Source organism: Neltuma alba, unplaced genomic scaffold (genome assembly GCF_004799145.2).
Source record: "Neltuma alba isolate B1F8T4 unplaced genomic scaffold, ASM479914v2 tig00012856_pilon, whole genome shotgun sequence".
NCBI lineage: Eukaryota > Viridiplantae > Streptophyta > Magnoliopsida > Fabales > Fabaceae > Neltuma > Neltuma alba.
This window is the reverse complement of record NW_021637239.1, coordinates 22,735-39,875: the sequence shown is the minus strand read 5'-3', so window position 1 is coordinate 39,875 and position 17,141 is coordinate 22,735. Positions and strand designations below refer to the sequence as shown.

Below are 17,141 nucleotides of genomic sequence, written 5' to 3'. Positions count from 1 at the left end.
GATACATGCGCTTGACACCAGGGGGGAGAAAAAAAAAAGAGTAAATAAAGAGCATCGTTGAGTTTTACAATAGCTATCATGGAATAAATGAAGCATTGCTGAATCATTCAATTCATCAGTGTCATACTTGCCAAAAACAAGTCATACGATTAGACAAATGCAGTAAATGCACCAGCCACACCGACGGTCAATTAGCACAAGTCTCGTGTTTCAACGGTGCAAATACCAAATCCAGCATTCACATATTGGCGCATCTAGAACTTCAGGTGTGATAAAGAAAAGTTATTAAGAAACCGATCACGATTTGATTAGTTCAGCTCGAGGCCTCCATAATCCCAGCCTGTACTTGTGTGCATATTTCAATCAGCTGTAAGAAGATGACGTGCAACATCAGAACGCAATATAACACACGCACTAGTGAGATTTACAATTATTTTTAGCAGCGGAACAAAATAAGACGGTTGACATCTATCATCCACTTCAATAAAGGTGAATTCAGATTCCAGCTGCTTATTCTTCTAGAATCCAATAAAGTTCTGTACATGAAGCATAGCCATAGGACATAATCGTACTGTCAAATTATACCAGCAAGATGCCAGGAAATAATGCTGCACTATTGGCATACTTTCTGGCGAAAACTGGGTAAGCATCCATTCTGAGCCAAAAAATAAAAAGGTAAAAAACACGAAGCTAACAGATTCTAAGACAAATTCCAAATAAAAAGGACCTGAGCATAACAGATCTGGTTCATAAAGTGGCATTTGGTGGGAAAACAAAAATATTAAAATTTGAATAATGACACCAGCCAAAGAAAAGAAGGATTTAACGAACAGAAACAAAGTGTATGATAAATCCATAAATTTGTACAAAAAAATAGAGACAACAATGAAAGTTCAGCAACAAAGGTGTTAAGAGAAATTACCAAGAATTTAAAAATTTAAGAAATATCTTGAAGACACAAGATATTGGTCATTGACATGACATATATGCATGAATATTAAGGCATATGCATAGGTGCTTTTACAAATGATAATATGTTCTTGTATCTGCATGGAGAGAAAGCAAGCAGAGATGTGATTGGGATTACATGTTTGCAAGGAAAGCCCAGCTTCTTGAGCTTGAGGGTACGACAGACGAGAAGCTTCTGGAAGTCACCAATTTCTGTTTCAAGCTTAGCAACATGGGATTCAACTCCATTCCCTATTCCATTTACAAACTCGGGGATTCCAACCTTTGCGGCAGTAGCAAGCGTCAAAACAAGACTTTATCGTATCCATAGGTCTGCCACTTAATAACAAGAAGACTTATCCTCATGTGAGGACACTTTAAGACTGAAGAAGCATGGTCACTTGTTTAATTCTAGAATAGCTAATCCTGGGTAAGGCTTAAAGCAGGTTATTTCTCCAAGTTATACAAACTCAACAACGAGAAAACAATGAAACCCTCATTCCCATTTATCCCAACGAATGGCAGCACTAAGAGGTGCAAGAGATTCAAAGAGGGGGGGGGGATCAGATTTTGAATAGACCAGCTATTACGAAGCTAAAATCTACACATTGACAGGGCCGCTTTTACAATTACCAAAATTGTCCGATATTTTTGCTTTGGGCATATCAAATAGTGAATGAAAATGAAGCATGGAGAAATGGTAGAGAAAGGAAGGAGGCATTACTGATGTACGGAGCTGATTTGGAGAAGAATCTAGAGGAATAAGGTGCAGAAGGACCTAGTGTTGATGTCAAATTTGTCCCAAAGATTCGCGGCATCCACGCCATATCGCAGCCTACTGGTCTTAAACCTTTGCAAAGCCTAGCCAACTCCAACCTCAATCCCAGCCAATGCGGGAATGAAAGTGCGCAACTCCGTCTCTGACCTCAAGTGAAGTGAGTAGATGAATACAATTCCTGTCCAGCGTCTCTACAGCAGCGATCTTGTCCGGCTGCACAACATAACGGTTCAGAAAATATATGCTGGCATTGGTATTGGTGGAACTAGCTAGGAAAACCACTAATGAAGTAAAAGTTCATAAATTCTTGAGCAAAGTCTCACAGCTTCATATCATTTAGTGACGCCAAAAACTATCAAAGTCTGGTCTTGAGCTGCAAATAATTTAATATCAGGATCTACTATTGATCAGGTAACATTAACAACTACAGCATGTATGCAACATTGTGCTACATCATTGTTACCTGAACTTAATCAAAGAAATCACAGTTGAAATCGCGGACACCGAGTACTGAAAAGAACCAATCCGCAAAGGAGAAAAAGAAGATTGTAACGAATTATAGAAGAATCAAAACATCACACGTTCTGGCACAGGGTAGGAAATTCCTTTGGCCTAATGGATATTCCAAACTTAGTCAGTCGAACGATTAGTTCAATATGGCATCGAAACATGTATCGATCCTCCTCGATTGGGAGATGAATTCATTGACAGAAGCAATAATTCAAAGAGTCACAAAACCTCACAGCACGACAATTTTTAAAAATAGAATTGTAAAATGTTAATAGTGAAAATATGTAAGAAAAAAATACTCTTCCTAAATATTATAATATTTTAAATTTAAAAGGTATTAATAGTGAAATTTTATAGTACATATTATAATATAAAAGGTATTAATTTAAATTTATTTTTATGAATTTTTTTACATTGAAATCATTAAAATTTTTCATCCATTCTATCTCAGCTTTCGCTTACAGTGGAACGTACTCAGCGCTATTTAGTATAAGCACTTATAAATTTAAGTTGAGATAAAATTTCTCTTTCCTATTTATTTTGTATTTCAAAAATTATAATTAAAAAGTTGTTTTTGAGGATTGTACAAGTCTTTTGTCTTCTTCCACTTCTCCCTGATGATCACCACCTTTTCAAAGTGAATCTGAAATAGATATCTCCTTATTTAATTTTATTAAAAATCTATTTTGGGATCGTTTGGGTAGGAACAAGATTATAGCTTTGAAAGTATTTTTTACAATATATAAAGTAAATATGTTGAGAAGTTTATCTCAATTTATAAAAAAAAATATTTTTCTGTGAGTATAAAACTAAATGTACTAGAGAAATTTTGTCCAATAAATATATTTGGGAATCCTAATCATCATTCCAACAAGCACTAAGCATGCATCCCCACTGCCAAAAACAGTTTTTTGGGTTTTATTGAGCCAAGTAACCTTTTCGAGCAGAAGCTTTACCTCTAATTAAACTAAAACAACTCTCTTAGTAGTTGTTTCAACATAATTGTCCTTTCTCCTTCTTTTCCTCTCATTATATGTATGTTTTTGGGGGTTGGGTGGGTTTAATTTAGTATGCACTTGAAACAGATTTTAAAAAATAGAAGAGGAAATCAGATTAATTAATATAGCTTGCAAAATTAAGGCAGAGAACTAATACAAGGCAGCTAACAACTATGAAAAATGAGTTAACTAGACATATTTTTAAGATTCGAAAAATCACACCGGATCGACTGATTCAAATTGAAAACTAGTAAACGGGCCTTTGGTTTAGCAGATGAATTGTTCTCCAAACAACCCGGTACAAACAGGAAAAACTCGATAAAAACCCGGGAGTAGACGCAAGGTGGATATCTCTGAGGCCGGGAGCAATTAGCAAGGGTCAATAATTAAACATCTATAGGTAGCATCCTCGTGCCAATTTCACAATAGGGGCAAATGGTGCCTTCAAAGTAAACGGCAATGGTGAACGTTATTATTTTTTGGGTGAAATGTGAATATTATTATTTTATTTCTATTAAAGAATCAATTAATGATTCAGAGACCCAATAATAGAAAAGAAGCAAAACGAGAGTCCCACTTGAGGGGATAGAGTCACACTCAAAACATCAACATGCAAAATAGGACAGAGTCTTCGGGAAATAAGTTGGATAATAAATGGGCAAACAAGAGGTAGCGATAATATATATATATATATATATATATATGAGTGGCTAGGAAATCAGCACTCCTGTTACTTCCTCCATAATAATTGCCACTTTTAGATAATTTTCTCGTTCTAAATATAAGACCCTTTTTATAGTATAATTTATATTATAAAAATAATAATAAAAAAAGTGTTATATTTAGAACTGAAAGAGTACTCGATTATTTACTTATAGCAATTGACTGTTTTCCCATACTAGTTTTACCCTTTTATTAATTAGTCTTATTATAAAGAGCGAGTCCTTGACCATAAGAGGTCAACTAACTTTTGACTTGTCTTGAATCAATGGATTCCAGTAGTTATTGCAAAGAATTACTTTTTTTTTTTGGATGACAAAGCGAAATCGCCATTGTGTCCTTTTAGGCCGCTAGCTAGGATGCAAGATGATGGTAACGTGATGAAGACGTAAGTTGGGGTTCTTGGAGCGACTTGTGAGGGTCGAGTCAACAGTCAGCAAATTAATAATTAGTCATTTCGTGATATATTGTGCAACACTTCACTTTTATATACTAATAGGATCATTTTAACGTCTGTGAATCACTAACGCCAGGTTTCCGTCCTGGGAAAAGACAAGGATTTTTTTTTCCTTTAACATTAGAATCCGTTGATCAAATATTTCAAAGCTTCAGATAACTGATGAGTGATCAAATATCAACCCTGCTTTCAACTTAATCTATTATCATCTAAAATAATTTCATACTATACAATCTTATAATATTATATTAAAAATAAAGCAACGCTTTTGGTTGACAGCATATACGTGCACCTGGCAATGCTCACCTCTTTCTTCTAGAGGATACAAAATAATATTTCCATAAAGCAAGTAAAGTTACTTGCCCAAATATTTTGCTATAAAATTTACAGAATTATAACAGGTATCTCTGCTCTTCAACCAGCCCACCTTCTTCTTAAATAACCTCCTTGTCCTTCTAGCTACTAGCCTTCACTGTTCATCATAAATTGGGGGGTGAGATTCCGAAGAATCCCCGTAGTAGTAATTTCCATCAAACAAATGTGCAGATCACATAAAGCATGCAAAACAAGCCAAAGTGGAACATAACCTTGCAAGCTAATGCAATTAAGCATTTATACGCAATGACAGATAGACAAGCTGAATAAATAATGCGCAAATAATTGGCAATCACTGCCGCGCAAATAATTGGCAATCACTGCCGCGCAAATAATTGGCAATCACTGCCCCATGTCTATTAGACAAGCTGAATAAATAAAGCGCAAATAATTGGCAATCACTGCCCCATGTCTATCAGCTGCACATGATCACAGCTAAATAATCCATGCAAGGAATTAAGGATTACATGTTCTCATGCTTTAAACAGCAATATGGCACAAACAGACATGCAGCAATCATACACAAGTGTAAGGGAGGAAAGAACTACTACCTGGTCTGCTTCCCTCCAAATAAAACCTTACCGTTCTCCTTTCTTTCTGCTTCTTGGTGAGCTTGAGCATATATCAAAACCTATCATGTTTGTAAGGGTAGATCAATATTTGATCCAACTGTAATTCATAAATTAAATAACTCTCTTTAAGTCCCAAATCTTCTTTAATCTCTACCCTTACATAATAGTTGATCATCTTGGATAATTTTTCTTATTCAAACTATTCTCTTTGGAACACTTCCTTCCTTATCTCGACCCATAGTGTTACTTTACTTTTCCTTATTCCACCAAATAATTTAATCTGACACTCCAAAATAAATCTACAAACCTTTCTAGTTATTATTAGCAACTCATATACCTTTAAGATCCTTATTTAACTTCAATAATTCGAAAATTCCAACTTTCCCAATTATCAACCTCACGGACAACAGCAACCAAACAGCACATGCATATATTAATCTAGTTTCCTTCTTTCCTCGCACCATGTGTGTGTATCACTTTTCACTTCCGATCTGATTTTAGCTTCCAAACTCACTCCTCACGGCATCTTCACACATACATATATACATATATAATAAATTTGTTAAGACAAATCTGCGACTATTACCCCTAGCTCCATGAATTCGAGTGCCATGACAGCAACAAAGCACACACATTCTATATATATATACTCACATAAGCTTCGGTTCTCCCCTTTAATTTTCCATTAAGACCCGACACTTATGGTTAGGAAAACACAGTCTCAATTCGGCCAGAACAACACAAACACCCAATCACTTGCAATCAGCTTTTACTATACATACATGAATCTGACTTCAACTTTCCCGAGTTATATATATATATATACACATATACATATATATCTCCCTGTTTCAGCAGTATCTAACGCCATCACAGCAATAACATGCTCTGTCAGGGAAATCAAGAAACAGAGACGAAAAGAAGGACCTTTAGACCGAATACACATACGCAAAACATATATATGTATACACTTATATCTATCAGTTTCGGCCACCAAGAACCAGAGCATCGACACAGCCTTTCAGATATCACATGCAGATAAGAAAATCAACACGTAACTCGGTTTTCTTTCTTCCCAAGATCTTAGAAACCGACATCCATAGCTCCAAAAATTAAGCCCCTGTTCGGTAATCTCAAAACAGAGCATCAACCTTACATGCAAGCCCAAAAACCGGTATCATACACTTCAATCGGCCATAAAACACTAGCTCACCGAAGCTTGTATCCTTTTACTCACTTTCTCTCACTACCCGTCTCTCACTCACTTAAATCCCCCCAGAAACATCGACCAGTGAAGAACTTAAAGTGGGAAAACGATTTCAGAGACTTACCTTGACCAAGAATCACGGTTGCCTGTGAAAATCTCTTCCTCCGATCACCTCTTTGTCGGCTTCAACTTCCTCAAGTTACTCTCGGTCTCTCAGCTCTGTCTGTCTCTCTCTCGTGCTCTCTCTCTCGTTCTCCTTCTCTTTTCTTTTGGACACCGAATGAAGTGAGTTAGACGCATGGTAACCAGCTGTTACATGGAGGAGTGAATTTAGACGCGTGGAAGACCAGCTGTGCAACGGAGAAACGATTCAGCCGTATTGAGGAGGAGGCAGCACATATATTATATAATTGCTGGACCATTTTGCCCTTCTAAATATTTATTCTTCCAATCCTATCCCTTCTCCTATTTTTCTGAAATATAAGATATATCCAGAAATTAAACCAAAATATCCTGAATGGATTTTTCTTATCCATCACAACTAGTTATCCTAAAATTCTCAGATTAAATATAAATCTCTAAGTATTTTTCCATAATTTCCAGAGAAAATAAACCATTCTTCTCTTAAAATTATCTATTAAAATTATTTAAGCCATTTTTGGGGAAATACCTTTTCCAAAATGTCTCTAAACCCTAAAAATCATTATTCCATAATTTTCCCCCTTTATTTGGCAAATAAATAATTTTAATAAATTTTTCTCTTTTCTACTCATCCTAAATCATAAAATTCGGGGTGTTACATATTGTGCAGTCGCTTTCATGCCCCTACATGGTGATCATGACGATGTAGATTTCAATCAGCTCAACCCATGACTTTCGAAGTACTAATAATCATCACTTAGATATATAGGCCTCTAACGTATATTAAGGTTGTGTTTGGTATGGCATTCAAAATGATTTACAAACATGATTCATGTAAATAAAAACAAAACTCTTATAATATATTTATCTTGTGTTTTATAAATCACTGTTAAAAAGCTATTTATAAATCATTTTAAACAGGTCTTAAGTAAAAAACTACCTGTATGTATTTAGATGATTAATTAATTAATCATATCTCAAAAAAGAGGTGAAGTGTGATTGTATAGAGAAAGAGAATAAAACGAAATGTTTTAGATCCAACACTAAATCACGGAAGAGATTTTATTAAATCGAACATTTTCTGACTTTACTTTTCCATCTTTCCTCCATCATCTCACCATAACTTAATAAATGTTTTCACAAGAAGGAGGTGTTTGGATACAAATAAAATCATAATTTTAAAAATATTTTTATGGTTTACAAAATAAATATATGAAAAAATTTATCTTATTTTATAAAAAAAAAATGCTTCTAAAAAATACTTTTAAGCATTCACAAACACCCACTAAATGTTGAATCAAAGAGATGCAAAAACTTAAAAGAAAACAAGAATAAAACAAAGATAAAATTGCATATTTAATTGGCCTTATAATTTTATATAAGATTTCAATTAATTCTTTAATTTTATAAAGTGTTTTGTTTTTCAATTTTTTAACCCTAATTGTTAATTTCATTAGCATAAAATATACAATATTGATATTCCAACTTCAAATCTAGACGAAGTATCCTGGAACCTGCATTTGGCTTGCCGATGAGTTCAATTTTTTGGCCTAAAATTTATTGTCTGGGTGCAGCAAAGAAGGCGCCAATCAGTTCGGCGGCCTTCCTTCCTCCTTCGCCACAACCAGTTCGGCGCCTCCCTCTCTTTGTCGAGCCAGAACCAGCTCCGCAGCTCCCTAAAAGCAGAGACCAAGATCCCTCTGGCTAAGACGATGATGAAATCTTCCCCTCCTTTCGAACCAGTTCGGCCGCCTTTTTTCTTCAAGACCCAGCCGAATATCCCTTAGACAATGATGAATCCCTCTGTCAATTCCTGATTCCCTTCTCCTCGCAAAGCCCCCAAGTCCCTTCATCCAAACGCTACGTTCCACTCTTTTCAAATGTCCTCCTTTCTGTTTTCCATCACCTGAGCGGTGCGTCCCCTGTAGAGGAGGAAAAAATAAAAACAACAAAAGACAACTTTAAAAGCAAAGCAAATAAAATAAAAAGAAATAAATAAACTAACAGAAATTGAAGTAGAAGAAGACAAAAATAAAATAATAAAATTTTAACTGCTTTTATTTTATTTTAAAAAACTAGGATACTTATAAAATGATATCCAAATCATGCTCAAAATCAAATCTTTTAATTAATTTTTAGAAAGCTTTTAAAATGTATTAATAACTCTCTAAAAATTATTCAAAATATTTTTTAAAGATATTTAAAATAATGAGTTATCAGTCACCCCTCACCAACGCAAGATATATTCGAAGCTATATGTAAAACATTCAGTTGCAGTGTTCTTCAAACACCATGCTTACCGAAGACAACTAGATTCCTTCCTTCATCTCTCTCGCTCCCTGAAAGTGAGAAACACATCATGCTGCCTCACCTGCGACAAAAACCCTTCTTCTTCTTGTTGAGCTTCACAGTCTGGTCATGGTGGACTCTGGACGGCGTCGTTTCAGACCCTCAGACGACTCTGGTGACGATAGGGTGCAGCCAAATCAACGTCAGCGACGTGTCCATCTTCCAAGACAACCTAAACGCAACGTTTCGAAGCATGAGAACGCAGATCAGCAACCAGAGCAAACGCTTCGCCACGGAGCAAGCAGTGGAGGGTAACAACCCCACTTATGGCCTTTTTCAGTGCAGAAACTACCTCTCCATCGCCGACTGTCTCTCTTGCTTTGACTTCGCCGCCGATAAGATCCGACACAACTGCTCCGCCGCCTCCAACGGTGCCCACATCACATACGACGGTTGCTTCATCAGGTACGGCGCCACTTTGACTTTTCTTGAATCGCTGAATCTGACAGTATAGTTTGCCACTATTTGTTCAAGGTAGGGTAAAAAGCAATAGTCCTAACTAATAACGCCTCATTATTATAAATAATTAACTTAAAAAATTCTCTTAATTTCCTTAAATTAATACTGTCTTTGATTCAAAATATAGGCTAAACTTTATCCATTATGTTTATTAAAAAACTAATTAAAATCAATTTAAAATGATAAATGTGTAAGGTATATATTTGACTTTTCTAATATACCCTTATCAATGAAGAAAATAGGTAAAAGATATAATAAATGAATTAAAGAAGAAAGAAAATATATGAGGGTAAAATTAAAAAAAAAAACTCATTCAATATTTGGACAAAAGTGAATTTTATTTTATAAAAAAAATTTTTTTTTAAAATTTTAACTTATATTTTATACCGAAGGGAATATCTAGCTATTATATTAAGAGGTTGAGTTACTACATTATTTTGCTTCCTTCGTCTCCACAAAAAGTCTATCCAATCAGAGAAATGACAAATATGACCCACTTTGAATGCTCTCAACAGTGATTGGGTTGAGAAGAGACTGATATCCCTTTAAGTAATTTTTATGTTTGGGTTTTACGAGTAGGGAAAGAAATGCAGAAGAGCAGCTCGAGTCAAATAGTACCTGGAATTTGAATTGCATAATTAGTTATTCAGGATATCAGTTGAGCACATACATGGGTGACACGCACAACACGCGTATTTTGGATGACTAGTTATGATGAAGTCTTTAATGATTGCAAGCAGGATTGTACCTTTTTCAGAATCCAAATTACCTAAAATTACGGTATTAAAACTCAACTTGGGTTGGCCGGTTGGACCAGTGAATTAGTCTGATCTGGTCAAGAGTTTTGAATAGGTTGACGGGTTGATTTTTATACATATTTTTTCTTTGCTAAGCTTGAAACCCCACTCTTCAGAGTTAATGCCTTGTCTATTTAAATATTACTCATTTACAGAGTTATACATATTATCTATATTTTAATTGTACATGTTATTTTAATAATTGGGTTGATTCCAATTTAATTACGGTTACACCATCGACTCTCTTGAGCTAATAAGTTTCCAGTACCTTGCCTAAAATTAATTAGAAACCTGATTTTTCATGCATCTTACGCAGGTACGAGAGCAGTAGCTTCTTTGACCAGTCAACAGACGCGGGCAACAACATTAATTGCGGGAATGAAACAAGAAACTCAACTGAACTTGCTTCAACTGTGCAACAAGTTCTGAGGAATCTGGAAATAGCCACACCAAGAATCCCAGGTTACTTTGCAGCCACCAAAACGACAGTACCTAACAGCAACGGCTCAAACATTTATGCCTTTGCTCAATGTGTTGAGACTCTCACACAAAGCGGTTGCGACAATTGCTTGAACATTGCCTTGAGAAATTTTCAGATTTGTCTCCCAAACTCAAATGCTAAGACTTTTGATTTCGGCTGCTTCATGAGATATTCCACCACTTCCTTCTTTGCTGACAATCAAACCACTAACATCAATCACTTCTTGAAACAAGGTGGATTATTACAGTAAACTTGAAATGGCCTCCATATATATTTTGCATTGGCTTTCGGTGAAAACTTAGTGGGTCAACATTTTTCTTGTGATTTGTAGGAGATTCAAGCAAGAAGAAGGCCGTTATTATTGGTGGAGTCGTTGGAGGAACATGTTTTATTTTGATTATACTAGCATTATTTGCTTTGTATATGCGATCAAAGTCATCGAAGATGGTTCCTAAAGGTAAGATAACCGAAAATGGTCTTTATTATTTAATTTGAAATTATTGATTTGACCCCATAAGCGGGACCACCACCCCATACCATGTTGCCGTCAGAAACAGAACCCCCTTCTATTTGATTGTATCGAAAGGGCCAATAAATTGGGATTTCCCTATTGGGCCAGGTCATTTCAGGGCAAGCGGATCATTTATCCTTGCATTAATTGCTTTGCATATGATTTGTTATTGGCTGCGCGAGATTTTTTTACTTTAATTTTATTTTCCTTGCAGGTGATATTTTGGGAGCAACTGAGTTAAAAGGCCCTGTTAACTATAGGTATAAAGATCTAAAGTCAGCGACAAAAAATTTCAGTGAAAAATATAAACTAGGAGAACAAGCCTTTGGTGATTTGTACAAGGTAGACCTCATAAAACTTTTCTTTTTTAATTATTACAGTTGATGTCATTATATCGGGAGACACTTGTTGGGCTTGTTGCATTGAGGTTGTTCTTTTTTTTCTTTTTTTCCCGGGTGAACACACATAGGCGTGCTATTGTTTGTCACACTCTGCCAAGATTTCATTAGTTCTTTAATATTTTTGTCCTCTCATATGTGAATCGGGCTCATAAAAAAAAAAAAAAAAGCGAAGGTTGATCTTTCACTAAAAGGTTATAGTTCATTTCAAAATTAATTTATTGTTAAACATCTGCACATTCTGAATGAAGATAAATAAAACTTTCTATAAGCATGTTCCCTTTTTCTTTTTGGTGAACTATAAGCATGTTCTTTAGTCTTAAGTATAATGTCTTTGTTGAACAGGGTACTTTGAAAAATGGAAAGGTAGTTGCTATCAAGAAATTGGATTTAAGCCAATCCGAACAGATGGAGAAAGATTTTGAGAGTGAAGTGAAGTTGATAAGTAATATTCATCATCGAAATATTGTTCGACTTTTGGGATGTTGCAATAAAGGCCAAGAGAGGCTTCTTGTTTACGAGTACATGAAAAACAACAATGTTGGCCAATTCTTATTTGGTACAGACAAAATCAATCTGTTAAATGAATATCTTATATTGTTTTGAGAATCAGCTTTAATTCTTCTATTCTTCTTTTATCCTTATTTCTTACACTGTAAAGTGATGAAAATAGGTGAGAATAAAGGCTCTCTGAGTTGGATGCAACGTTATGCGATAATTTTTGGCACTGCAAGAGGTTTGGCATATTTACATGAGGAATTCCATGTTTGTGTTATACATAGAGATATAAAAGCGAGCAACATCCTATTGGATGATGATTTTCAACCTAAAATTGCTGATTTTGGACTAGCAAGGCTTCTTCCAAGAGACCAATCTCATCTTAATACAAATTTTGTTGGAACAATGTAAGTGAATGCACATACAATTTATCCTATTTATTTACTTTTATTATTATTAGAAGAAATCATGCGTTGATGATAGAATGGAACATTGCTATCACACCTTTAGACACTTTTCATTATGCAATCAGTGATATGTTTTTTTTAGGGGATATGTGGCACCTGAGTATGCAATGCATGGACAATTATCAGAAAAGGTTGATACTTATAGCTATGGTGTTGTAATCCTAGAAATCATAAGTGGACAAAAAAGTAGTGCATTGAAGGTTGATGATGAAAGTGAATACCTCCTCCAAAGAGTAAGTAAATTCCTAGTAGTAAAAACATGACAATGGATTGCATTTCATTGAACAAATTTCAAGTGCTGGATTTAGTGGTCAGACAATTAACCCTTTTTTCATTATATATATGATCACTTTGATCCCAGGCTTGGAAACTTTATGAGAGAGGAATGCATATAGCATTTGTGGACAAAACCTTAGACCCAAACGAGTATGATGCGGAAGAAGTAAAGAAAATAATAGAAATTGGGCTACTTTGCACGCAAGCATCTCCTGCAGCAAGGCCAAGAATGTCTGAAGTTGTTAGAATGCTGAAAAGAAAGAGCTTAATGGAGCACAACCAGCCAACTATGCCTGTCTATGTTGATCCTACTTCTTGGCCCAAAAGAGACACTTCTGTCACTCACAGTTCGTCTTCATCAAATGCTGTTCTCTCTACTTCCATTTTATCAGGAAGGTGATTTGCTTCACACGCATGATCATACAATTAGCAACGGAAAAGTAAATAAAGTGTTCTTCTTCTTCTTCATTCCATTACTCAAGATTTGATTACAATGAAACGTCAACTTTGCAGTTAGCAATGTTTGTATGCAATGATGGCCACTTGGCCTATGGTGTAAGATAAATCAGTGCCTTTGAATTATGTGTACTCAAATTGGTAATCTTATCTACATTGAATATCTACATGTTAGCTTTTGCTTCAACACTTCTTGATATGATGCAGCTAGGCAGATAATATCTTCATTAACTACCGGCCATTCCTGAAGATTATTCTACCTAACACTCACTAGTCAATATGAACAGGTTTATATGAATATACTACCTACCTTCGACTTATAATATAAGAGCTAGTTAAATATTCAATTTAGTCCTAAGTATAAGACTTTAATTTATTTTGTCTCCAATATTTATCCATTCTGTCTCCAAGTAATTCTTATGACGATTACAACATGTTAGGAAATTTCTACTAAGGTTAGTTCTAATATTGATGATTAATAAGGATATTTTAGAAAAAATAACATCAATTTATTGTCAATAAATAACTTAACTAATTTTTTTTAATATTTGCAAATTACTTATCTTCTTTATATATTAAGGAACGGATGTAGCATATCATAGCTTAAAAGCATTATATCCCACATATATTTTACCATGTTGTATTTTATATGTTGCCCAGATACTGGGTCTTAGAATAACATTACTATCATTATCTTTTCGTTATATCGTAGTTCATTAAAATCTCAAAATTCTCCAACAACTTTTCAAGATAGAAGCATTCTTATATATATATATTTTTTTTGGGTTGGAATTCTTATATGTTAATGTTGAGCTTCACAGCAGGAGCCTCAAATATCAGAGTTCATATCTTACCACGGGAAGATTAGAGAAAATTTCTGGTTGGCTAACCAATTGTTCAACAATTAATTTATGTCAAGTGAAATCATATACGCAAGACATATAATATAATTGGTTTTATAAGTATACATGCATGCCTATCAAATTGTATATGTAATTATCAATCCACATACACTTATACAAGTTTGATATATAGTTACGCACAAGAATGGAATGAATTAAGGACAATCATTTCGAGACATCTTTGGCCTTATTTCTACAGATGCTTGTGAGTTTTTTGTTTTCTTTTGTCTTTTTTGAGTTCAAAACTTGAAGCCACACCTTCATATGTAGAGAAGGTACCAGAGGTTAAAATCCAAGTGTCTTCCATGTACCTTTAACCAATTTCAATCAAAATAGGCATAGTGGGTCTCATATCCTCTGATAAATCCTTTTGTTGGAGCAATGCAACTACTTCAGACATCTTTGGCCTTATTTCTACAGATGCTTGTGTGCAAAGTAAACCAATCTCTATTATTTTCTTCACTTCTTCTGCATCATAATCATTAGGGTCTAAGGTCTCATCCACCAATTCTAAATGTATGCCTCTCTTATACAAGTTCCAAGCCTGCCAAATGAGATAAAAGTGAAAAGGATCAAGAAATAGAGAAAAGATTGAGAAAAAAGAAACCTCAGGCTAATTAATTTCTTTTGAACATGTATTACCAAAATATAATGAACTAATAAAAAAGGAAAGGCTTTTCTTAAAAGAGTTAACATGAGTTGTAAAAAGAGTCCTACTTATAATTTTCTCCAAAAAAAAATGCTGCTTTGAACAATCATGAGAACTTACTTTTTGAAGGAGGAATCCGCCTTCATCAGCACCATCGGCATTAATTCATTGTTTCTTTTACCACTAACAATTTCTAGGATTATAACACCATAACTATATACATCAACTTTTTCTGATAGCTGTCCATGAATTGCATATTCAGGGGCTGTATATCCTCTGAAAATTACATAATATTTTTCAGCTAAAAGATCATAACAATGACTCATCAAAAAATACAAACGCAACTATTTGGAACAAAGAAAATGTGTATGAAAAAAGAACCAGCAAAATCTAAAATAGACATGAATGCAGACACAGTGCACATTACTACAAATTAAAAAAAAAAGAAAGAAAGAAGAAGCAATAACTACTACACCTATCTCCCTCTGGTTTACTAATCTTCTTCAACATCGTGGGTAATTGTAAGTTTTCCTCTACCATATTACATTTCTGAGGTTGTGGGTAAATGTATCATTGCGGTTGGGGAATCATGTATAAAAGAACTTAGGATATTAGAAATGGGTTCAAAAATTTGGTTCCTTTCCCTTGATTTTATAATTCAATAAGCAATTAATATAATAATATGTATTATCATTTCCTTGAAGAGTCCAGAACTTCAACAAAACTTAAGAAAATCACATAAATGAAGTTATTTCAACTTACAGTGTTCCTGCAAATCTTGTGTTAAGATGAGTCTTGTCCTCAGGTAAAAGTCTTGCTAAGCCAAAATCAGCAATTTTAGGTTGTAAATCATTATCCAAGAGGATGTTGTTAGTCTTTATGTCTCTATGTATAATACGAACATGAAATTCCTCGTGTAAATAAACCAAACCTCTTGCTGTTCCTAAAATTATATTATATCGTTGCTTCCAATCAAGAGAACCTTTATTTTTTCCTGGCAGAGAAAGAAAGAAAAGGTGAAACATCAAAACAATCTATTCACAAAATGTTTTAATAGGAAATTTACACACACAATGTATTGATTAAGTTCTTGAATAAAGTTATGACACAGGAATCCATTTTTGTTAATAGAGAAGCCAATGTTGATTTGTTGCGTTGTTAATTTGAAAATATCCTATATGCCATAATATTATTAAGAAATATAATAGCAATTGCATGAGCAACCATACAAGCTTTGTTGGTTAATAGAAGATACCAAATAAGAATCTGTCAAGACTGGTCTTTTCCATGTATTCATAAACCAGAATTCTCTGATTGCCTTGACTGCAACATCCAAGAAGCCGGACAAGATTCCGATGATGAACGTTACGTATAAGTTTCACTTCGCTCTCAAATTCTTCTTCTACCCTCTTGGATTGTCGTAAAGTTAATTTCTTCAGCGCAACTATTTTTCCATTCTTCAAGGTACCCTATTCATGATGATTAAGAGGTGTCAAATTAGAGGTTCTAACTTCGCTCTCAAATTCTTCTTCTACCCTCTTGGATTGTCGTAAAGTTAATTTCTTCAGCGCAACTATTTTTCCATTCTTCAAGGTACCCTATTCATGATGATTAAGAGGTGTCAAATTAGAGGTTCTATACCTTTGTCCTTTATTTTAAAAAAAGGTAATCTTTTACAACACTATGTAAAACTCAATTAGAAGAGACATGCTTGTACGCTTTCGGAACATGATCTATATCAAAATATTGATGAAAATCAAACTGTATAGTTACCTTATATACTGCACCAAATCCTCCTTCTCCAAGTTTATTTTCAATGCTGAAATTTTTTGTTGCAGACCTCAAATCCCCCTAATTGTAATTAACCGCGGCTTTCAACATGCTAATTCCAGTGATATCTCCTATTAAACACGACATTAGTCAATTCAACTTCTCATCATTATTTTTTGATTAAAAAAAAAAGCCAGAGATTTCCCCTTTCATAAAGATGAAATCCCATGACTTTTTATGCTGAGAAAAATCAAATTGGAGACCTTGTTTACCTCTGGGAACTCTTTTTTGGCTTTTTCGTGATCTAATCCACGCAAATAATGCAACAAGGAAGATAAAAAAAAGCACTAAACATCCAATAACAATGCCAATGATGGCCCCCTTATTGTTTGAACCTGCAGGGCAGGAAACTTTTCTAATCA

The 17,141-nt window shown here is 34.5% G+C and overlaps 2 protein-coding genes across 2 annotated transcripts; one reads left to right on the top strand and one right to left on the bottom strand.

Annotated features, from left to right (window-relative positions):
* Positions 1-8,985: 8,985 nt before the first annotated feature.
* LOC114731865 (cysteine-rich receptor-like protein kinase 2) lies at positions 8,986-13,585 on the top strand. Its single transcript, XM_028919108.1, has 8 exons — positions 8,986-9,460; positions 10,628-11,025; positions 11,124-11,249; positions 11,518-11,645; positions 12,047-12,260; positions 12,375-12,606; positions 12,749-12,899; positions 13,028-13,585. The coding sequence occupies exons 1-8, from the start codon at positions 9,066-9,068 to the stop codon at positions 13,340-13,342; spliced, it is 1,959 nt and encodes a 652-aa protein (XP_028774941.1). The 5' UTR covers positions 8,986-9,065; the 3' UTR covers positions 13,343-13,585.
* An 861-nt stretch (positions 13,586-14,446) lies between these two features.
* Positions 14,447-16,267, bottom strand: LOC114731869 (cysteine-rich receptor-like protein kinase 2). Its single transcript, XM_028919114.1, has 4 exons — positions 16,205-16,267; positions 15,712-15,943; positions 15,070-15,225; positions 14,447-14,844 (listed from the first exon to the last, which is right to left on the bottom strand). The coding sequence occupies exons 1-4, from the start codon at positions 16,236-16,238 to the stop codon at positions 14,811-14,813; spliced, it is 456 nt and encodes a 151-aa protein (XP_028774947.1). The 5' UTR covers positions 16,239-16,267; the 3' UTR covers positions 14,447-14,810.
* Positions 16,268-17,141: the final 874 nt, after the last annotated feature.

Excerpts from the sequence above, each read along its gene's own strand:
- LOC114731865 (XM_028919108.1), top strand. The coding sequence starts at position 9,066 with ATGCTGCCTCACCTGCGACAAAAACCCTTCTTCTTCTTGTTGAGCTTC. Across the intron at positions 12,607-12,748 it reads ACAAATTTTGTTGGAACAAT|GGGATATGTGGCACCTGAGT; the intron begins GTAAGTGAATGC and ends TGTTTTTTTTAG. Across the intron at positions 12,900-13,027 it reads GTGAATACCTCCTCCAAAGA|GCTTGGAAACTTTATGAGAG; the intron begins GTAAGTAAATTC and ends CTTTGATCCCAG.
- LOC114731869 (XM_028919114.1), bottom strand. The coding sequence starts at position 16,238 with ATGGAAAAGACCAGTCTTGACAGATTCTTATTTG. Across the intron at positions 15,944-16,204 it reads TCTTGACAGATTCTTATTTG|GAAAAAATAAAGGTTCTCTT; the intron begins GTATCTTCTATT and ends TTTCTCTGCCAG. Across the intron at positions 15,226-15,711 it reads ACAAGATTTGCAGGAACACT|AGGATATACAGCCCCTGAAT; the intron begins GTAAGTTGAAAT and ends TGTAATTTTCAG.